The 23,491-nt window shown below is 38.0% G+C and overlaps 1 protein-coding gene and 1 long non-coding RNA gene across 6 annotated transcripts in view; one reads left to right on the top strand and one right to left on the bottom strand.

Annotated features, from left to right (window-relative positions):
* The window catches only part of TRPC4 (transient receptor potential cation channel subfamily C member 4), a 162,066-nt gene that overhangs the window by 96,603 nt on the left and 41,972 nt on the right, over positions 1 to 23,491 (top strand). For all 3 annotated transcript variants that reach the window (XM_079902605.1, XM_079902606.1, XM_079902607.1), the window contains one exon: positions 13,276 to 13,612. In XM_079902605.1, the coding sequence (XP_079758731.1) occupies positions 13,276 to 13,612 (337 nt within the window). The remainder of the gene's footprint in view (positions 1 to 13,275; positions 13,613 to 23,491) is intronic.
* Positions 1 to 23,491, bottom strand: part of LOC307176470 — a 42,804-nt gene that overhangs the window by 4,496 nt on the left and 14,817 nt on the right. The window contains exons 2-6 of one of the 3 annotated variants that reach the window (XR_013824779.1): positions 22,648 to 22,834; positions 21,140 to 21,288; positions 16,264 to 16,402; positions 7,692 to 7,905; positions 1,174 to 1,303 (exon numbers count right to left, since the gene is read on the bottom strand). This is a non-coding gene — a long non-coding RNA (uncharacterized lncRNA). Of the gene's footprint in view, positions 1 to 1,173; positions 1,304 to 7,691; positions 7,906 to 16,263; positions 16,403 to 21,139; positions 22,835 to 23,491 lie in introns of all 3 variants that reach the window. The other 2 variants (XR_013824778.1, XR_013824780.1) reach the window with 2 other exon arrangements.

Here is a 23,491-nt window from a genome sequence, read left to right as displayed (position 1 = left end):
AGGGAAGCCCCCGAATAGTATATTTTGCTAGGAAATAATCATCTGGTATTTATATTTCTAAGCGTATCCTTCTCTTTGATGCAAAAACAAATAGTTTTCACACCAAAGCTATCAAATTAATTCTACTATAGTTGAAAATTAAGGAGAAATTTTTTTTTTTTGGCAGTATGTGGGCCTCTCACTGTTGTGGCCTCTCCTGTTGCGGAGCACAGGCTCCGAACGTGCAGGCTCAACGGCCATGGCTCACGGGCCTAGCTGCTCCGCGGCATGTGGGATCTTCCCGGACCGGGGCACGAACCCGTGTCCTCTGCATCGGCAGGCGGACTCGCAACCACTGCGCCACCAGGGAAGCCCAGAAGGAGAAAATTTTATAAACTACTTTTTTCTTGGTGGTGGGGTAGTACTTACCTTCTCAAAATCTGAAAAACTTATATAAGAAGCTCCTTCTAAAACTCAAACCAGTAGCCAAAAAAGAAAAGTTTTGTGCATTTTTTGATTAACTTTATTCTTCAAGCACTGCCTATTAAAATACAGTCACAATCAACACTTAGGCACAAGTCTTATGCATGAGCCGGGGATCAGTGTCTTATCTCAATGTTTACATAAACCAGGAGAGTAGAAATCTCATAATCCAGCAAGAGTTAGAAATCGGTAATTAGTTTGTAACAGAATTAAAGTAAGTCGTTCCTTTTCCATATATCATGATCATTTTTATTTACTGAGAAAATAATTTTCTTCCTAATTCTTAGGACAGAGTAGAAAAGTCAGTTACATACTGTGCTATAGACTTTGACTTCCTTTAGAAGGAAGGTTGTATTGTTTGCCCTTTTTTCTTTAGCCTTCAGCCATATGTTTAGACTCAGCCTCTCCTTCCATGCTACACAGCAGCATGAAAGCCATAAAATAACCTAGACACAATTTTGAAAGCAGTGGATAAAGTCAATCTTTCTACTGTTGCCATTCATATATTTACTCATTCATTCTAAAACTATGTCTCAAGAATCATCTTGGTACCAGAAAGTCTGCAAAGCATTATAGATACAGAAATAAATAGTATCAAGTTGGTATGGAGGTATACAGAGATAAATATACCAATTTCTATTGGATGTAAGGAGTTAACTATATTAGGTATTATAGTTGACACTGATATAAAAATATATATAGAAAGCCCACCACTATGAAGGGTGATCCTGGACTGCTTTCTCAGAATGAATCCTGGCCAGAGAAGAAGACGACAGGGTGGTGATTGCAGTGGTTGAAGGAGGATGTTGCGTTTGGGACAGGATTTCCGGAGCTTGAGTATCTATGTGAAAGGAGGAAAAGTGAATGATGAAAGAGGATGTAATTTTTCACTCTTCAGTTGCTTCACGTACAAAGTTTTGCCTTTGTCACTTATATAGTAATTCTACAGTGATTATTATCAATAATATTATTGTTAAATATTAATTCCATACTCTTCACAAAGATAAGCCTACCTGTTTTTTGGGGGGGGGGTTATTTCTTTATTTACTTTTTGTATTTGACATCTCTCTAATGTAATTGGCAGATCCCTGTGATGTTCTGAATTCCTTTCAAATCTGGGTATTGGGCAGTGTCTGGACACTGACATTTAGTACCAGAAGATGTTATCACCTCTTAGGTAATGAGTGAATGTTCCAGATCTCCAACTCAAAAATATTCTCGATCTTTAAACATCTATCCACCTTTTGAGGCCAAGACTGCAGTGACACTGTGGAAAACGGTCTCAAAAGAGACTCCCCATGATTCCCTGCCCGGTGTTTTCTGCCTCCACAGTGTCCTGGGGTGGAAAATTTTGCCTTGGACTTCACTCCAGTTGGAGGAGGACATTTCCTTCTCTGGGCAGACTCGTAAATTGTACAGACACAACAGAAGATTATCATGCTGAAGATGAAAGAGTGAGACTATGTCGATCCCAAGAAATTAGGTCATAAAAGTTTTTCTAGCGCTTTGCTAAATAAGAAACCTATCTTCAGTGTACTGAGAAGGTCGAGATTACTTGGATGCCATTTATTTATATAGAGAGAGAAAAATGAAGTTTCTTTGTCACTTTTGGGGACTTTAACTTTCAACTAACTAAATAAATGATGTACTGAAAATTAGGTTTTATTTAAATATTATGTTTTGTAGAGCCTTACTCACTGTTCTTAAATTCTGGGAATAGGTATGAAAATATTCCCTTCTTGAATTCCTATTGTGATTTTGAATTCTTTTGGGATTAGGGAATGAGGTGCCTACAGAAATGTCCAGAATATGTATCGTGGTCTTACTGAATTTAGTAAAAGGAAAAAGAATTCAAACCGTCTTCAGCTTTTAACAATGTTTTAGGTAAAGTAAAATTATCCTGACAGAAATGTAAGTAAACATTTTGACTACCTTCCTCGTATTCACGATGCACCAGAAATTGCATTATAAACGTTTGGAGGTGGTTAAATAGTTACTCAGAGTTGGCAATAATATGTCTAGATGACATGAAGCAGATAGGTTCTGCTTGCCATCAAATGGACTTTCCACCTCTAGGGAAGAATTTAGCAAGAAATTCTTGAGCATTTGTAAACCTCCTCATAGCTTTCATTTCTTTTGACTGAAAGTCTAGGTACCAAAAAAAAAAAAACCAAAAAAACAAGAGGCATTCTGTGTAATTATCATTATCTTTATTTTTGCTGAGATTGTAACTCTATTTACTAACAAGTTTGGAAGCTTCTCCTTTGTTTGAACCAAGAAATCTAATCCCTACTGTAGGATAGAGAGGGCGCCAGCATTGAAGGTTGAAGACATGCTGACTGCTTGCCCTTCCTCTCCAGGGTCAGTTAGATCAGAAGACTCAGACCAAAGACACGTGGTGGGAAGAACCCAGGCCAGAAAGGCAAGGTTCCTTCAGTTCTGGGACCTAAATTTCTGTCATTCACTATCTTTTATTATTTCTTAAATGCAAATGAAAGATTAAGGTGAATGCAATTCGCTGTCAATTTGTATGAATTCTTTTCATCTCATAATCAGGCCCTTTCTAGTTAAGTATAGCTATGAATATATAAATAAAAATAGAACTAGAGGGACAGACTTGGTTCTGCTGCTAGGAAAGGAGGTATGCAATTTTGGGCATCCCAGGTTAGCAGGAGGACAAGAGTTATTGGATGACCATCGTAGGCCCACTTGAATCGCATTGTGGTAGCATGGGTGGTGGGATGGGGCAGTGGGGGAAGGTTGGAATGGATACTGGTGCAGGCGTAGGAAATGTTCACATCTTGTCATATTTAAAGATAACTACTGAAAATCTTTTAGAGGCAATCCCTAATTTACAAACAGATTGTATTACAGAAGCTTAACAACTTGATGAAACGAAGTTTGGGGATATAATTACCTTGTGGAACAGAATGATAGTGGGTATGGAGAATTCCAAGTCAAAATACACAATTTGCTTTAACCTATCCATAGATGTTGTCTGATATATGTTCAGGACATAGGAGAATAAAACTTTAAATCTACTTTTAAAGTGTTTCAATTCTCTGTGAGTAGTGAACAGTAAATATCCTCCATATAGAGACTAAAAATGATTTTTAAAAATTTGTAGTTTGTACGTATGCATCTTTTTTTTTTTTTGCGGTACGCGGGCCTCTCACTGTTGTGGCCTCTCCCGTTGCGGAGCACAGGCTCCGGACGCGCAGGCTCAGCGGCCATGGCTCACGGGCCCAGCCGCTCCACGGCATGTGGGATCTTCCCGGACCGGGGCACGAACCCGTGTACCCTGCATCGGCAGGCGGACTCTCAACCACTGCGCCACCAGGGAAGCCACCGTATAAATTTTTAACATCAGTGTTTTTTTTGCATAGAAGTCCAGCATTGCTACTTCTTCCCAATGTTTGGACATCACCAATGGTTTTGTAGTCAAGGAAATGAGTTCCTTGAGGTTGGTTTATCTTTTTTTTTCTTACATTTTTCATCAGACACATCAGACGTGCATGCCTCTGATTGCACAAAAGAGCAGGGTAGAGAAAAGAATCCCATTATTATCTTTTTTAAAACACTGTTAAGAGGATCACAGAGTCCTGAAGACCATGTTCGCCACTTCAAGTTCTCGTCCCTCTTTCACTGATTCTCATGGAATTGAACTACATTTCTCTGAAATATATTTCCTTGGAAACTTCTTGAAATACTCTGCCTCTGGACTCCTTGTAAAGATGTACTTTCAGAACAACTTGATTTTCAATAGATTTTCTAAGAACTGACCTCTAACCTAGACTGAGGCAGCCTTCTCATCCTATACTCAAGCAACACCATGGATTTCCTAGGAAGCTGCCTGGACTAATTAACATTATATTCAGAAGAAAGAGAGGCAGCTAATGTATTTTCTGGAAATAAGCACAAGAATATAAAGTGCCCTTCTTATTGTTGAGGGTAACAATGTCAACCAGGCTTTTCCGTGGAACTTACAGGAGTGGTTAGTGCCTAATTAAATGGATTCATAAGCCCTGAGCTATGTTCAGCAATTAATTCAATTGAGTAAACATCCATTGACATCTCAGGGCCAGGCACTGGTGCGAAGGATCAAGTGATGAAAAATGGCAGACCCTTCTCAAATAGCTCACTCCAACCCATGATTAAAATGCAGGAGATAAGAGGAAGAAGTGCAACTGTAGGTGTATGTTCAAGGGACAATATCAGTACCGAGAAAAAGAACAGTTGACTATTAAGAGTGATCAGATGAATAGAAGCTGAGTTGGAAGACTCAGGAATTTACTCTGAGAAAATAGGAGATGGATGATTCCAGGCAAAAGTATCCGCACATGCAGCCCTACAACAGTAAGAAAGGTCCAGACGTGGTCAGAGCACTCTGAAGGGTTTGTGTGTCTGTAGTATAAATATGCAAGGGTGGAGGAAAGGAGTCTTATGGTAAAGGAGCTCAGGGCCTGGTATGCCTTACATAAACTGGGGACTTTTTCCTGGAGACTATGAGATGACAGTACAGACTTTTAGTTGAGAAAGAGACACAGTTAAATTTGCATTTTGCGAGGCCCTTCATCTCAGCGGTATGGTACATAGGTTAGTTAGAGAAAGAACTCAGAGGCTAATAGGCTTTGGCAGAAAGTAGACCTTTTTTTTCCTCCTAGTTTAAGCCTGAAATAATGATATCTGATGTTATGATAATATCTCATGGTAGTGGAATTGAAATTAAAATGAGACGAATCCAAGAGAAAGAAGCCAACTTGGTAAGATTGGTAACAGATTGGAGGTAGATCATTCTGAATGTGCTTTCTGGCACCAGCAAAATAGGGGCAGCCATTTTTGAACCACTTTATTGAGGTAACATTGACACACAATAAATTGCACGTATTTAAAGTGAATACTGTGTCAAGTTTTTTATAATATGTGTACAGCTGTGAGAACACTGCAATTAAAATAGTAAGCGTGTCTGTCACCCCCGTAAGTTTCCTTTTGCCCTTCTGTGATCTTTCTCTGCACACCCCTCACCCCTTCTCAGGCAATTGCTGATCTGCCTTCTGTCACTGGAATCATACAGCATATTCTCTTTTGGCCTCCAGCTTCTTTCATTCAGCATAATTATTTTGAGATTCAACCATGTGTGAACATCAATAGTTCCTTCCTTCTCATTGCTGAATAATCCTCCATAGCATGGATATACCATGTTTGTATCTTCCAGTTTTATTGAGATATAATTGGCGTACAGCACTGTATACATTTAAGGTGCATAGCATAATAATTTGACTTACGTACATCATGAAATGATGATCACAATACGTTTAGCAAGCATCCATCATCTCCTATTAATACCAAATTAGAGAGATAGAAAAAAGATTTTTGTGATGAGAACTCTTAGGATTTACTCTCTGAACAATGTTCATATATAACGTGCAGCCATGTGAATTCTATTTATCATGTTGTACGTTACATCCTGGATATACCACATTTTGTTTATCCATTCACTGGTGGATGGAAATTTGAATTATTCTTGTTTTTAGCTATTAAAAACAAAGCTACTATGACACTTGTATGCGACTATTTGTATGGCAATATGCCTTCTTTTCTTTTGGAGAAATGCCTGGAATTGGAATAAGCCCATCATATGGTAAGTGTAAGTTTTTTTTTTAAATCCTGCAAACTGTTTTCCAAAGTTGTTGACCATTTACATTTTTAAAATTATTTATTTATTTGCTTGTTTGTTTATTTTTGGCTGCGTTGGGTCTTCGTTGCTGCGCGCAGGCTTTCCTCTAGTTGTGGTGAGCGGGGGCTACTCTTCTTTGCGGTGCGTGGGCTTCTCATTGCAGTGGCTTCTCTTGTTGCAGAGCACAGGCTCTAGGCTCGCGGGCTTCAGGAGTTGTGGCACGCCAGCTCAGTAGTTGTGGCTCACGGGCTTCGTGGCTCCACAGCAGGTGGGATCTTCCCCGACCAGGGCTCGAACCCATGTCCCCTGCATTGGCAGGCGGATTCTTAACCACTGCACCACCAGGGAAGTCCAACCATTTACATTTTGATGGCTGATGTATGAAAGTTCCATTTTCTCCAAATTCTTATCCACACATACAATGGTTAGTCTATTTTTAAAATTTTCTCAGAAATAGTTGGTCTTGAAATTATGTGAAAAGGGATAGAAAAGGGGAAAGAAGAGTGACTGTATCCTTTCATCTCAAAAGAGCAGCTGGTATTCATTCCTGTAGTGCCTCTTGTTTCTCTTGGGTACTTGTCCTAATGGCAGATAACAGAGCAGAGTTTGGTCCTCAGTAGGCTTCCCTCCAGGAGACTGAGAGGGGACCACGCTTTCTGAACTGCCACACTTCTTGCAGTAACTGTCGTCAGAGACTGGAAAACCAGCCCATTGAGGGCTGGCCAGGACCAGGAACAGGCTGTCCTCTGTTTTCCATCTACCATTCTCACCTATTACTCACCTACATGATTCCACAGTCAAATGGTGGTTCCTTCAAAAGAGAATGGACTTGAGGACACAGGGAGGGGAAGGGTAAGCAGGGACAAAGTGAGAGAGTAGCACTGGCATATATACACTACCAAATGTAAAATAGAGAGCTAGTGGGAAGCAGCCACATAGCACAGGGAGATCAGCTCGGTGCTTTGTGACCACCTAGAGGGGTGGGATAGGGAGGGTGGATGCAAGAGGGAGGGCATATGGGGATGTATGTATATGTATGGCTGATTCACTTTGTTATAAAGCAGAAACTAACACAACAATGTAAAGCAATTATACTCCAATAAAGATGTTAAAAAAAAACACTGTATAATTGTCTGCCTCCACATCTCTCTTCATTTTTAAGAAAGCATCTAGGTAGCCACTTAGAAATGACTGGCAGTTTTTCATCTCTTTTCCATGATAGTTTAAAACAATTCTTCATGCGCACCCTGAAGAGGGTTATTGGTGAAGAGACGTGGAATTTCTACCAACTGCTGCCCTTTGTGATTTTCAAGGAACTAACAGTATCTATTGACTCTGCCTTCCCACTACCAAAATCTCATTTTGTTTGTTTGCCAAGTTCAATAGTTTAATGTATTCAATGTTGGGTTTTTCACCTCCCACCATATTTCCTTTGTCTCTGCATTTTCTGCTTCCCGTTATTGCCCACTCATCATCCCAGCTCAGTTGCCAAACCAATTTTGAATTTAGGCCCAGAAATGATTTAAGAAGTTTAATCCTGCCCCCGCCTCACCAGCACTGTCAAATGGAGTTTAGTTGTCATCTTCCCTTCTGGATATGTAGACATCAGAAGTGGTGCCCTAGTGATATGCTTTGAGTTATTCCTTGAATTCCAATCTGCAAATCTGAACTTCACATGCCTGTCCAAGGAAAATAATCATGTGATTTGATGACTGGATCGGAGATTCTTTGACTTGACAGAGCCAGGGGAATCGTAGACCAATATCCTGTGGAGGAAAGAACCTAAAGTTTATCAAGCAGTCTTCTTGACTGATCTCAGGCTTCTTAGCCAATGTCATCTCAGATATGATTAAATCTTCATTAACTTTTTAATGACACTGATAAAAACTCAATTAGTCAACTAGCTATTTTATTGGATTCCCTATGCCTAAATTATTATTATCTTCTCAGTGTAAGTTTCTTATAGAAATCTTTTTAAACTAATCTCCCATCTGTGACATTATATTCATTAAAATTAGGTTATAAAATATGTAAATATATTAAAGTTGGCATAAGTGCAATACTCTGTAATTCAATGAAAGTGAATAAACATTATATATTTGTGTATAAGACTATAAGTGATTGTACAGTTGTCTCTCGGTATTGCCAGCCTCGGCCTCCACTGAGCAGCAAGGACTTAGACTTGAGAAATTGCCTCAGTAAACATTTTTATCTGTATCCCGATACATGGCCGCAGTATCCCTTTATACTGCATCTCTAGCATATTCACCATTGAATGTAACATTCTAGAACAAGGGATTGCTCATCTGAACTTGCTTATCTCCATCCTCAAGTTTTTAACATGATATTCTCTAAATCTGAATTAAAACACATCCACCTACCAAGCTGTGCCTGTCAAAATTCTACTTGTTATCTCAGGCTTAACTAGAAAATTCTGCTTCCTTTCTTCAATCTTCCCTAATTATTTCATATTGGGCATAATTTCTCCTACACATTCTACCTCTTTTCTAACAAGTCACGTAATGCTCTGTATTTAATTTACCCAGTCACATTATCAGTCTGCCACAAATTTTGAGATCCTAGAAGACAGATATATCTGGTTCTTACAGATCTCGGTCCTCTCCCCGCTTATCTAGCCAATGCCCCACTCACAGATGATGCACAATACTATTGTCTTAATCAAACTAAGGAGCACCAGATGAAAATGATGCTTTGAATAATGAAGTAGGTGAGTGATTAGTTATGCAGTATGACTGTGCTCAAGGAGACTGGAGAATTGTTTTAATTAGGAACACAACTAGAGCTATCTCTAGGAAACAGAGAAAGGCCCAGACAGTTAAAGGCCATTGGCAGCTATGAAGGGATTTAAGGGTAGAAGTAGAAGAAAAAAGGGTTTTCAGTTATGCACAAAGTAATTCCCTGAAGCTCTTCTGCCTACAAATCATTCTTAAGCCTTGTTATCCACATTACAAAATGAGTTGTCAAAAAACATTCTTGGGCAGAGGAAATAAAACCCCAAAGGAAATAGATTATTTTTGAAATTCTAAGGAGTAAATAGTAAGACCCAGGGGAAGCTGGCATGTATATGAATCTGCAGTCCTTTTTAAGCCCTTACCTAGATCACTTTAATTCATTCAACCCAAAAGTTTCAACTCTCTTTATAATCGTCCAACAGCCAATAGAAACTCCCATGTAACTATCTGACTTAGTCAAGATGCACTAAGGTGCCAGGTTGGTTGTTTCCAGAATCTAGATTCTGCTCGTTTAGAGAATATGGCCACAGTCTGAACCTTGGATACAAAATTTTAAGCTAGAAAAATATATTGAAAAACTAAAAAGATGAAGAAAAATCAAATAGGAAATCGAATCCATAGTTATTTTAATTATCAGAGCTCCATTAATTTTTGAATTCTCTTCATCTTATTTTGTCCATATCCAATTAATATTTTAATTCCTCACCACGTAGCAGTGAGGTTTCTTGGTTGTTTGGGTTTGTTTTTTGTTTGTTTGTTTTCACTTTTCAGCTTTATCTCCTTTCTCTTCATCATGTTTTGTTTTCTTTAGGTTTGGGGTGTTTTAGTACTTTGAGTAGTTGTTTTTAAATCATTGGTACTGGAATTCACTTTATTTGTAAAAATGAGATTAGATTCAGTAATCATCACAGTTTCTTCAGTATTTAAAATTCCATGACTAACAGTTTCATAAATAATCATGAGATTAGGTTTTTAAAAATGTTTTAAAGGTTATTGAAAGAGAGGAAATCTTTCTTTTTTTAGAGTGTCCTTTCTAGTTTCATGGCACAAATGTGAATTTGAATGTTTATAATGTTTTAATATGAATTTTAATGTGATGTCAGGAATTGTTTAGTAATCGGCCAACAACTGCAGAGAGAGAAGGGGCTGTAACACGGTGTGTTTCAAAGAAACCCCACCTCCCGCAGTCCTGGGATGGTATAGAAGATGGTGGGTCCCGTGACTCCCTGTGCAGTAGAAAGATGGGTCAGAGGAGGCGCGACCTCTAGGCTCCCAGCAGGCAATGTGAGGGCCCACCTGAAGAGGGCTTTGCTGAAATGGACCAATGGCAAGTGTCACAGAGATAGGGTGGCCCCCTCTGAGGGGGTCCTTCAAAGGAGGTTGGCGTACAGCTGAGTAGTCTCTATAAATAATCCAAGGAAACCAAGAGACCAGGAGGCAGGGAGAAGGAAAGAAGGACAGGAAGAGGAGGGACAAAGAAAAAGCAAAGTACAAAGAAGGAAGCATCTAGGAAGGAAACAAAGAACAGGAGGAAAGAAGGAAGGAAGGGACACATGAGAGAAATGAAGTGTTTTAATCTACTTTAACAGTTGAACACCGTGAAAATTTTTGTAATATAAAATTTTAATTTTTTTAATCTTTAACTTGGTAACTGCTTTTTTCATGGAAATATTTATTAATGAATGGGCTACAATTTGGAGAATGCTGGTGCAGACATGCAGCAAACAGGTGTAGAAGAAGAAGGATGTAAAACCATTGTGAGAATATTTAGATCTATAGTGATTCTTAGGAATACATTTGCGGTTGTTTCAATTCTAAGATTAGAACAAATTTGTAGCCAAATAATATCTACATTTGGGGAAACTTGTGTATTAAACACACCCACTCCCCCACTCCTGCTCTTATAGTATCCTGCCTCTATTCTTTACCTCTACGTAAACCTCACTGTGTCTGTGTTTGGTAAAAAATTGTGCACACTGTTCGTTTACTAAGCACAGATATATACTTTCCAATAATTAAAGAAAAAGATCTTTTAAGAAAAAGTGTTAGTAAAAATTAAGGCTAACCGAGTGCTTGGCATGGCAGGTGTTCTATGAGGATTAAATGATTTGCTTCTTCTAGGTAATTTAACACGGTCTATATTTGTGTATTAGGCAACGGAAATATTTTTCCAAGCAAACCTTAAGTGCTCCCAATAAAGTTATTTGCTCAATTGCCCTGGGGTGTCTCATGCTCTAATGAGATTTGGGCTAAGAAGGGCAGAGTATGTTAGTCCTAGAATTCACCCAGACCGTGTTGAACAAAGTACATACCTTTCTTTTACTTTTTTCTGCATGTGTCAGATGTGTTGTTCACGCTTAGTCCCTTATAGTGTTTCTTCAATCTGTGAGAATTACTGAGATTATAGTAACTGTTCATTATATCTTGCATTTTTCATAGGTTTCATTAATTCCCTTCTATTATGGTCTTTGTGCTAAATTCTAATGAAGAAAACTGTAGAACATATTTTATATGAGAAAATAGCAAAAAGATGGTAGACTATGCTTTGTGTATAAAATGCTGACGTGAAGGATTATGTGTGCGTGTTGGGTGGGCGTGAGGGAAACTAACTAAGAGAACAGAACTTGTTAATGACCTGTATCACTCTTTCCCAGTACTCTACAGATATATCATCAAAAGCTCTATTGTGACTTTCAAACACTTGACTCTGACCAAAATAACAGGCAAGGAATGTGTCAAGAAAAGCTCTTCTTTGGATTATAAAATTTAACTTTACTAACTATGGAGCTTGAAGCTTACTTTCATAAATTACTTACAAAATAGGAGAGCCCCATCATCCCAGTCTTGAAGAAATGCAGTTTTATCTTGTTTTAGCTGTACTTGCTGAACCTATTATTATACATTTAATTCCATTTATACATGTGGCTTTGCCCACTATATCTTTTGATGAACACAATATCTAAGACAAAATGAAGAGAAACAGTTGCATGAGAACTCATTTGACATCCAGCCCATATGATTGCACACCTCAACGATTGAACTGCTCTTTTAATCAATCACCTGTCTCTCCTTTCACTTTCAAACAGCTTTTTGTTTATGATCATCAAGCCACTTTCTGTGTACCCATCAGAAAAGAGTAAGGGTCAAGTAAGGGTCTCCTAAAGGAGATCCATAAAGTCTAAGACTGACGAAGAAAAATAGGAAATACTGGGGCAGGGAGAGTCCCATGAAAGGCCCAGGTGTTCAGTTTGCTTCTAGGGTGGGTCTATTTTTGATGCCAACAGAACTTTCTTGAGTCCCTTAACAAGGGACTAAAGCTTCTACTACAGTCCAAAGTGTCCATAGGGCATCCCTTAAACACACTCTACACTTCCTCACCTGCATGCTGTGCCTTCCCCTCTCTTCTCTGCTTATACAAATCTCCACTTTCAGAGTGCAGACCCACTGGGAAGCATTTTTGGACCATTCCATCTGGAAGAGAAAACTCCCTCTGAATTTATATAATGCTTAGCTGTCAGTGTCAATGAGAACGATCATGTACAGAAAAAAAAGAATCTTGGACCAGATAGCCATACATTTCATCATTTACTAGATACGTAATCTTCTTGAATAAATTTATAGCCCTCATATACGCCCCCCATCTTCATCCTTAAAATAGAGTAAGATCTATGCTACATCTCAAACATGTTGGCAGGATAAAAATGTTGTCATGTTTGTGAAATGTTTTGTATGTGGTAATTGATTATACTTAGGTAAGGTATTTGCTTTATTTCCACCACATTCAGCTATGATGATTTACATCCTGGTAATGTAATATGCTTTCAGTTATGACTTTCTTATTGCCTCAACCCTATTAAAAATATATTAACTTTTTCTGATGTGATTATTATAGAAAATATTAAAAATGCATCAAGTATAAAAATGGGAAAAAAGTATAATGTCCTAACCAGAAAATAACCACTAAACCAAGAAATAACCACTAGTACCATTTTTTACTTCATGTCATATACCTATATATATATCACAATTCTTATATATGCACATATATGTGTATATCTTTGTACACAGCTCTGTTCAGTTATCAGTACATCCTATGGATATTCTTAGTCCTCAGCTCCATCTTTGCTTCCTAAGGTACAGCCATAGTATTTTGACCCCTGTTGTGTCTGGCTAAGCACTCAGCACTTTGCTGTGGGTATAAAATGTTCAATAAATAAGCTTTGTTCACAGAATGGCTTAAAGCACTTTATGATGGTGTAAACATAAAATTATTTTATGTTTGAACAGAACTTGTGACTTGAACGATAACACTGTGTTCCTGTTGATGAGCTGGAGCCCCTGCGTGTAACCCTGACTCTCACTTTTCCTTTCCTTTCCCTGTAGTTTGTTGCTCAGCCCAACTGTCAACAGCTGCTGGCATCTCGCTGGTACGATGAGTTTCCCGGCTGGAGGAGAAGACACTGGGCCGTGAAGATGGTGACGTGTTTCATAATAGGACTTCTTTTTCCTGTCTTCTCTGTGTGCTACCTTATAGCTCCCAAAAGCCCCCTTGGACTGTTCATCCGAAAGCCATTTATCAAGTTCATCTGCCACACAGCCTCCTATTTGACTTTTTTGTTCCTGCTGCTGCTTGCCTCTCAGCACATCGACAGGTCAGACTTGAACAGGCAAGGTCCACCACCAACCATCGTCGAGTGGATGATATTACCATGGGTCCTGGGTAAATGTGATACTATAGAAAATATAATCCAAACGTGTTGCTGCCATGGAATTTTGTTGCTCAGAAAAGAATATTCATTAAAGTTGGGGACGTAGGAATGTTTAAAACAGGTTCTGACCATTGTAGCTCCAAGTCTTAGTCCTCAAAGCTAAATAAATACTTCACAGACTGCGGTGGACCTGCCCCCAAATGCAGCCTACAAAACGTTAACTTTAGGTTTTAGAATTCCAGACTTTCATGACTTCAGGTCCCGTGAATGATTTTCTGGGTTTTGTTTTTTTTTTTTTTTTTTTTTAGTATGTTTGTCTTCTGAAGCCTTTCAACATGTCTCATTAGCCATATGTAAATAATCTTTTTAATTTTCTTAACAGATACACCTTCTAAAAGTACAAATTACTCTGCAGAATTAGTGATTCTGTACATAAAATAACTAACCATTTTTTAAAATCAATTCATTTAAGTTTATCTTTGAAACTATATAGTAAAGCAAAATAATAGGAAATTAAACAGTAGGACATCCTCCATCTCTCTCTGTTCTTTTCATAGAAAAAAATTTTGTTTTAGATCTTCAGCAAATCATGGTAAGGTAGAAAACCTCAGAGTAGCTGGTAAAAACCTTGTTTTCCTTTCCTCTTGTTATTGAAGTCAGAGTTAAAATTTAAATTTTAAGTATTCTTCCTTCTATCCTACCGTGGTTTGCTCAGAAATCACATTTTCTCAATTTAGCTCATCATTTTAAACCTCTCTGATATTATATCCATCTCAGCACTTACTAATTAGAAAATATGTGACAAATTTAATGATTCATAATCTCAGAAGATCAGTTTGGATTAACTGTCAAAACGGCTGGAGAGACTGTAAAATGAGGAAAAGGCAGGAAAAAAAACCAGTATCTGAATCTGAGATAGATACACTTTTTAAAGATTACAAATACTGTAAGTACTGACAGTAAGAAAAGTGCTTAGGAACAAGATTTGATGTCTTACAAACATTTCTAATAATTAAAAAAACCCTTCTCAAGTGAACGTTAAAATAAGATACATTCTCAATCTGAAAAAAAAAAAATAAGATACATTCTCAATCTGAAGTAAAGTGTGATCTTGGGATGGTTTATATAGTCTGTAAATGTCTTTTTGAATAAAACAATTATGACATAGCAATCGATATTAAATATAAAATTATCCTACCTGTATCCATTTAAATTAAATATCTCCCCATCGGAACCTGTTCTTTATTGAGTTTTCTTCATAGAAAATTTCTTGGGAACAATTCATAAGGAAGCTTTTGGAAGTCAAATTTCCCATTGTGTGTAACTTATATTGAATGTCTAAAAATCCTGGTGGCCCAAGTGAAACACAGAACATTTCACTTTGAAAAATGGTATAGATATAATGCAGCATAAGTAGATATAATACTTCTAGTCTTTTCTTTATACAGTCAATGAAAATATGTAGGGTACTTTCTATGGATTAAGGGCAGTACAGGGCAATAGTGAGACAAAAATTAAAAAAAGAAGAAAGAAAGAAAAAATGAAGAAAGAAAATGAAAGAAAAAGAAAGAAAGAGAAAGAAAGAAAGGAAGGAAGGAAGGAAGGAAGAAAGGAAGGAAAGAAAGAAAAAGAAAAGAAAAGATCTCTTCTCCTTATGAAGGTTAAATTTTACTGGAAGAAATGGATAATAAACAAACAATGAGATATGTGATATAATATCAGAAGTGGTATATAATATGAAAATTAGAAGCTCCAAACTTTGAATAATTCATAGAAGTAAAACAGTCATTGGCTGCCTCCTACATGCAAAACTTGTCACATAATTTTCCGTGAAAATTGGCTAGAAGAAACTGTATCCAAATTTCAGCTGAATGGTTAAATAAGGTAGAAATTTAATTATGAGAACTATAGTTCCAGCCAAAAGAAGTAGCTGCTAAAGGCAACCTTTCCTGAAGATATCCTGCAGAGGGAGTTCATTTATATGGGAATCTTTAGGATGAAAAGAGATGTTCTAGAATTTAAAAAATACCCATGAATGATCATCTTGCTTAAATAACAGAGCATGAGAAAAAGAATGTTTCTATATCAAATAGATCTGTCAAAACAGATTATTCATCAAGGCTGGTGAGTTCTCAGTGCCTCGTATCTAAGGCTGAGTTCTAAGTGCTTTGCTAGAGTCATGATTATAACGGGTATTCTCCATGTTATTTGGCTGTAGAAGAAAAATGGATTTGAATACATGTCCAAGTTCTACCACTGAGAGACTATTAAATTATGGGTGGACACAATCTCTCAGGATTTTCTGTGTTTTCATCAATAAGATGAAAGATTCAGAGTGATAACTTCTTCAGTCCCACTGTGTCCTGTTATCCTGTCCTGGGGACCTATCATTATCGGCGCAGAGAAAATTGATCTTTTCGTTGGTGGGGAGAGGGAGTGGGTGGAGGGAAGAGGGCTAAAGACAACAGGGTAGGAATCCTTTAACCTTTTACCAGAAGTGTGATAGACGCAAAAAAAGCATGGTCTCATTTGCTGACTATATCAATGAACCTTCTATATTGCCTCACTCAGTCCTGCTGTTTGGTAAAGTGAGTGACTGTACATTTCATGGTCCCTGCATTGTAAGGCTCTAGGTTTATAATAACAAGACTTCACGACTTACGGAGAAGTGTGTGGCTTGTGTTTCCCTCATCATGTTAATGTTCCCAGTGACTGAATGAAGTTCTGCGCATGGGTTTTTCTCAAGTCTCCTTGAACCGACTTAGGTTTTCAACTCATGTCACCTCTGTGAGTTGCTTGTTCTGTAAAGAAATATTTTTTCATTTTACTAAACTTCCTTTCCTTCCATTTTCAGATTTTTCCCAGACCTATGATACTGTAGTTTAAGGGAAATGATTACTTTGATACTTCTCATTTTGTTTATCCTGGCAAAAAGACTTTTGCTTTACTTGTTTTATATATTTATATCATAAATTTCCAACTTTTTTGAATAGAAAGTTTTTCTAACTTTAAAGCTTATTCTCTCAAATCAATCCCTTTATCTGAAGAAGTATGGTTTTTGCTTGGGAATTTCCATGTTATATACTTTGCTGTGTTTCAGCAATAAGATTATACAACATGACAGATCCAGATACCTTGTGATTTAGTTCAGTGGAGAATAATGTTTCTGTGTTATTTTCACTGTCTTTCCTGTTGAAGTTCAACATCTTTTTGACTATATAAATTGAAGTCTATTGAGTTTGATATCTTTAGAAGAGAATCTACAGTGGTCCTTACATCCTTTCGCTGTGGTGTGATTGATAAATTGTAGCTCATCTCTAGCAAAGCTTTTCGAATTATTTTTCCTTCAGATTGAAGGTTATCAACCCTTCTTTTCTCCCATCAAATAACCTCTAGAGATCGTCTTACCTAAGTTTGCTGTCAGGATGAATTTAGCATATAAGCAAAGAAATTTAAAAGCCTGATAAAGGGATAAAAATTATGATTCTGGTCATCTTGAGAGATACAGTTTTAAGCAACAGAGAAAACTAATCACAGATAATTCCGTTAGAACTCTGTCAGTAGAAAGGTAGATTCTAGACAGATAGACACCAGTATATTTCTCAGATTGTCAAATTACCCATTTGAACTAGAGTAAAAAGTAAAACAACAGTTTCATCCTGCATGCATATGGCCTGATAACAGAGCTATGCTTTTCAATTTCAATAGAGAGAAAGTATCACCGGGAAGACTGTGATGGATTAAAAGAAGCCTGGGGTCAGATCAGAGACATGGCTACTTCTGTATTCTGTTGTGTCATGACCCCAAGGCTCTTAATTTATTAAAGGTTTGATTTTAACAATATAATACTAAGGATATGAAATGAATATAATATTCATATGAGAAACTCATTTTTATATAGAATTTAAATGCAAACTAAATATAGCATGTTATATGTAGAATGCGTATTATGAGAATTCATCTAAATTAAAGCAGAAGTTTTAACTCCAGTAGATGTCATTTGTTTCTGGAGATAATGTGGAGTAAAATGTGAAAAAAAAAACTTTTTTGAATGCTAATTTTTAAAGCCTTCCCAAAACTAGATTGGATTTTTCCACAGAATCCATTATAACTCAACTGTAACAATTAAATTTGTGTCATAGCTTCTTCTCCTGCAAAAAAAAAAAAAGTGTGCATATATATGAAACATCCAGATTAGACTTAAGTTATCACTTAGCAAAAAGAATATGCAATTGATAACATTTTCCACAAAAGAAGTAGAATGTTAATGAAAGCTATCATATTAATAAAGCAGGAAATACCTTGTTCCCAATGAGAATACTGCCGAATGGCTGCTGAAGTGACTTGATATTATGTGTGTGCTTAAGAATATGTCATAATTATATAGCATATAAATCTGTGCATGCTGAGAATGGTGAACTGAGGAAAAGATATATCAGAGGAAGAGATATGAGATCTGTTAAAAATAGCTTCTAGGGCTTCCCTGGTGGTGCAGTGGTTGGAAATCCGCCTGCCAATGCAGGGGACGCGGGTTCGTGCCCCGGAACGGGAAGATCCCACATGCCCCGGAGCGGCTAGGCCCGTGAGCCATGGCCGCTGAGCCTGCGCGTCCGGAGCCTGTGCTCCGCAATGGGAGAGGCCACAACAGTGAGAGGCCCGCGTACCGCAAAAAAAAAAAAAAAAAAAAAGCTTCCAGTGAATTTCTAGGCATAAATTAAGAATTGCTCATAAGATCCAGATTCTGTCTTGCCTATAATACATACTTATTTAACAATTTTTCTGCAACAAAACTGGCCTCTCATTTTCATAATTTATTTTATATTTTTATCTTTTAAAGGGTTGATATTAGCAAATCTGAAAATTTCAACAAGGCCTGCCAAATGGAAAATAAAAAATGGTGATCACGTTCACATCTAGATAAAGACTCAGGGACAAACAATCCTGTATATATTCTTTCTTTCCTATTACCATTTCTTCATCTTTTGTCTAAAAGGCATTAAGATCACATGGCTTCAGGTACTCGTACTTTCAGCCTCACCCTTCAATTATCCGTCTTCCCCCAAATTAAGAATTATAAGAAACAAGTCTATAGATTTCCCCACTCTCTCCCTTGGCTAGGTATTCTAACCACCTCAGCAAACTAGCTGCAGACACATATAGACAACTCAAACACAGCTGCAGAACATCCGTTTATTAATTTAAAGGGATATTTTAATTTTCCAGAAAACCGGATAATCATTGCAGCATGACATAGAATTCTCATTTTCCTGTTTATTTGTGAGGAAGAAATTTTAAAGTCATCTTTACCAAGATTTATCAAGACTAACACAGTAAAATCTCAAACAACGAAGTATTCATATAGTTGTAAATTGTTCAGTGTGCACATACCATTGCTGACCAAATGACTTCCTTTTCTATTTTTTAATACTTTTTATTGGTGTACAGTTGATTTACAGTGTTGTGTTAGTTTCAGGTGTACAGAAAAGTGAATCAGTTATACGTATACATATACCCACTCTTTTTTAGATTCTTTCCCCATATAAGCCATTACAGAGTATTGACTTCTTTAGTGGAGAGAAAATTAAGTCTTTTAGGTCATATATGCAATACAAATTTGGTGCACCAGCAAATGAAATCTACAGGCCTTGGGAGAATGTTTGACGACCGTGGTTCTGATGGTTCAAGGGAAGAGGAGAAAAGATAGGAAAAGAGGAGTACATAGGAAATGAGGGAGGGTCAGAGTAAAAGATTGGAGGTAAGCTGGAAGTGGTTTCTGTTAGTTCAGAATAACAATAATGGTAATAGTAGTGATGGTGGTAATAACAATAGAAACTAAGAAATTTGGCATTGTGCTAAGTGATTCAAATGTGTGTTTTTATTTGAACTTCATAGCCAACTCCACTTTACTTATAATAAGTGATGTTAGTATCTCATTTAATAGAGAGGAAATAGGCTTAGAAAAGTGAGATCACTTTCCTAGGTTCAAGGAGCTAACAAATGGTAGATACTAGATTCAAACTCCAGTTAGTCTAACTCCAGAGCTAGAGCCTTTATCCTCCATAAATACTGCCCTTGGAGTGTGAGAAATGGAATTTAAAGGGGCAAAAACAGCCCAAGAACTCAAGTTTCCATCCACAGACTTCTTTCCTGTTTTCTCTGCCTCTGTTTACCAACTTAAGTCTTTACAAAGGTCAAATTTGAGTGGACCACGTTTCTAATTTATTAAAGATGCAACGCTCTTTGAGATACACACTTGATATAATTTCCTATTGAAGGTGATGCTTGTTAATATAGCGAACTTAGCGTTGCCATCAGCATCACATCAGCAGGACCCTCCATCTTCATCTCCACCACCCGTCTCTGTTCTAAAACACATGCATTATAAATGGTTCCCTAATACTCACAGAAGCAATTTCTATTCTAAGAAAGAAAGAATAAAGTCCTTTGCCATGACCTTGAGATGCTTCCCTTTTAGTTTCCATGTTCACTTGCTAAGACCTAAAGGTAAATTTCCTTGCTTCCAGGGATATCATTAATTTTTTAATCTTTCATTGGTGTGTATATGTGTGTGTGTGTGTAGCGGGTCTTCAGGAAATGTAAAGAGATAATTATATTTCTTTTGCACATAACTGTTTCAAAAATAGAAGCTTATAGTAGGTGGAAAGTGGTAATCTTCATAGTGAAAAATTAATAATCACTCATTCAAAAATATTTATTAAGCAACTACTGCCACTCATTGAAAAGGTGACTTGAGAAAAGACCTGAGGAATATTTATTCATTGTTTTTCCACCTACATAAATATATAATGCCTTAGTTCTCATGGAAAATTTTAAATTAAACAGAAATCCTATAAAAAGTCTAATACTGCATTGACAGAAACATTTTACTTGATTTTTAAGTTACTACATTTATGTCGTAAGCAATCAGGTGAGCTAGAATTCTAAAGTTCTTACATCTTAAAAAAAGTTTTACATCTTAATCGAAAACTAGCATCGTATTGTTCCTTGGCACAGTTTCAAAACGTGTACTTCCTTGATTGTATATTCCTAATTTTTTTCCTCTAAATGTTAAATTGATGCTATCAAAACTGTATTAATTTAAGGGTTTTTAGATGTCTTCAAACTAAGCATATTTGACTATTCACTGTCCCTTTAAGTCAGCGTTTCTTGAAACGTGGTGTGCTGACTATAGTCATAATCACTGTGAATTTTTTATGAAAAATTTAGATTTTGAATTCTCCCCTTGGTTGACTGATTCAGAAATTTCAGAGGTCTTTAAACACTAAAGATTAAGAAACAATTCTAGAAACCAAATTTTATGCAGGTTTCGTATTTAGTTCCGATTTCAGCTTTATTGAGGAATTGAGACGCATTAGAATCTAAACATGAAATGGTTTAACCTTTTCCAACCACTCTTCCCAACCACCCTGCACCAAATATCCTTTCCCTTCACTATCTGTCTGGTAGATATCATCAATTTCCTGAAATTTTGAGTTATTAAAAAGTAGTCCCAGTTCAGTTTAAAACAGGAAGCTTACCATCAGTTGAAAGCTCTCCTCTTCCCCACAGAGGCCTGACACGTGTATCAAAGGACCCGGAAATATTCATTTTTTGCTCATCCTTCAACCCCAACACTGGAATGGAAGGAGGGACATAGACTTTTTCTGTTCTCCCCATTGCTTGGTTTCTGCAGGCAAGAAGGATGTCAGGAAAAGTTAGAAGTCTTCTTTACCTCCTTGGTACCCTGGTCACAGCTCTTCCCTTGTTGGTTGTCTGCATCTCTGGCTTATACTGAGTGGCCTATGCGACAGGTCTTGACCCTCTGACTCTCCTGATGGGTCCATGAGTGTTCTTTAGAGGGTCCTGTGTACCTGCACACTACATAGTTCTCTGAATCCGAGTTTCAGCTCTGCCTGACATCTTCCAGTCTGGGAACTCATAACCAGCAGTTGGCCCCTTTATGGGTCCTGTGACCCTAGCAAGGGCAGGAGAACAAGACGGCTAAAGCCCGGCTTCTTCCTGTGATAAGCACTAGCTCCCCCAAGAGATCACAAAACCTTACTACCTCAGGTGGCAAGGGGCCAGGCTGCTGCCAGCTCCCCAGCTGCCTGGGGAAGACCCACTGTTGGTTTGTTTTCCCTGAAGTGCAAGCCAAGTGAGAAAGGAGCAGCCCAAGTGCTCGGGAAGATGCCCCAGCAGGCGTTAAGAGCCAGCTTCTCCTTGCAGAAACCCCCCATCTTTGTGAGGCATTTTCGTGGAGTCTCCTACACTTGACCTAGGGAGGTGGCGGTGCTGGTGAGGTCGCTAGCCCCGAACTGCAGTGCCCTGAGCTCACAGCTCTCTGGGCCCCTCTTCCCAGCGTTCTCTCTGTATAACCCATGGGTTAGAGTGTGGCAGGAGGCTGGTAGCAGATATGGTCCTCACCCCTCAGGAATCCCCAGCGGGAAGGGCTGCAGTTTTCTGGACGCTCTCTTCAGAAGCTGGATACTCGAGGCTCTTTATCTTTGTTTGGGTTTTAAGAATAGCGCTGAGACTGTAGCAGCCGCCCCTTAACTTAGTGCCTCTTATGGGTCTGGCATCATGTGAGTCTCTACTGAGTAAAATAACTGCGTTTAGATTTCTTTTTGTACAAAAGCAGAATTTTGACAAGAAACTACCTTTTTGTTTCCTGACTTGGGGAGGGAATAAAACCCTCCAGCGAAGAAGAATTCTTTTTTGTTGCCTTTATCTTCATTGATTGGTGCCACAGCCTGGATTTCAGTGTTCTGTCAAGGGACTTCCAAGGCCAGATCCCTCGACTAGCTCTGGGGCTGCTGTAAAAAGCCCTCAGAGGTGTCGCAGGTGAAAAGCTGACTTGCTCTTTGCTTGGGGTTATTTACTCTTCGTGTAAATACTGACAGCAAGAAAGGAGAGGCGAGAGGTCTGTGTGCAGAACTACACATTTCTCACGTGAAATCGAGGCTGCTAAGTGCAGCATCGGAGGTCGGCCTGCTCCATCCGCCCCCCACAGCCAGCTTCACGTGATGGGATGTAACAGAATACTCACATAGCCCTGGTGAAAACTGTTACGGGAAAGGTAGAAAACAATAGCCCAGACTTCCAGGCATCCACAAATAGTTTTAAAGGAAGTTCTCTGACTCATTGGTACTGCGATCTTTCCGTGGTTGGTCCCTGCAGTCTTAGATCAATGCTTGTAATTAGACTTCCACCACCACGCTGAGAAATCATGTCACCTGTTTATAAACAGCAGAGAATAACTTTGAAATGTTCCCATTGTGGGACCAGCACAAACATTTTCTGACAGAAGCTCCCTCAAGCTTTGTTTGCTTTAGTCGTTTTTTGGTTACCATGAATAGTTTACTATCTGGATGCATGTTTCAGCCAGTTAATAGCACCTTCTAGTTTTTCTAAAGGCTTGTTTCTTCTAAAATTTCGGTGAATATTGCCAGAATAGAGGAAACTTGGTATTTCACTAACGTGCTCATAACAAATAGAAATCAATGTCATCAAACAAGGATGTGGTGATACAGGAAGTGATCCAAACAGCTGTAGGAAGTGATCCTACAGTCTGGTGCTTTGAAAACAAAAGATCCCAAACCCCATTAGCCAACCAGCACTGACTGCCAGTCTCATTTACAGTTCAGGTTGAAAAAACAGTGGGCTAAGTCCTCAATTTCATCAGGATCTCTGTTTTTTCCATACAGTTGTGCCTTTCCAAAGTCAGGAGTAATATAATTTTTGTATAATTCAGAAGGTTAGATTTTATGTCTATTCTTTGAACTCCAAAGGAACTGTAATATATCCGAATTGTGAGTTTTTGTTTTGACTCTTCTTCAGAAACCTTAGAGGTCATCTATTGAAGTGTCATGTCCTTGAACCTGTCTAATAGG

Source organism: Stenella coeruleoalba (genome assembly GCF_951394435.1).
Source record: "Stenella coeruleoalba genome assembly, chromosome: 18".
Classification (NCBI taxonomy): Eukaryota; Metazoa; Chordata; class Mammalia; order Artiodactyla; family Delphinidae; genus Stenella; species Stenella coeruleoalba.
This window is presented reverse-complemented; position numbering and strand designations above follow the sequence as displayed.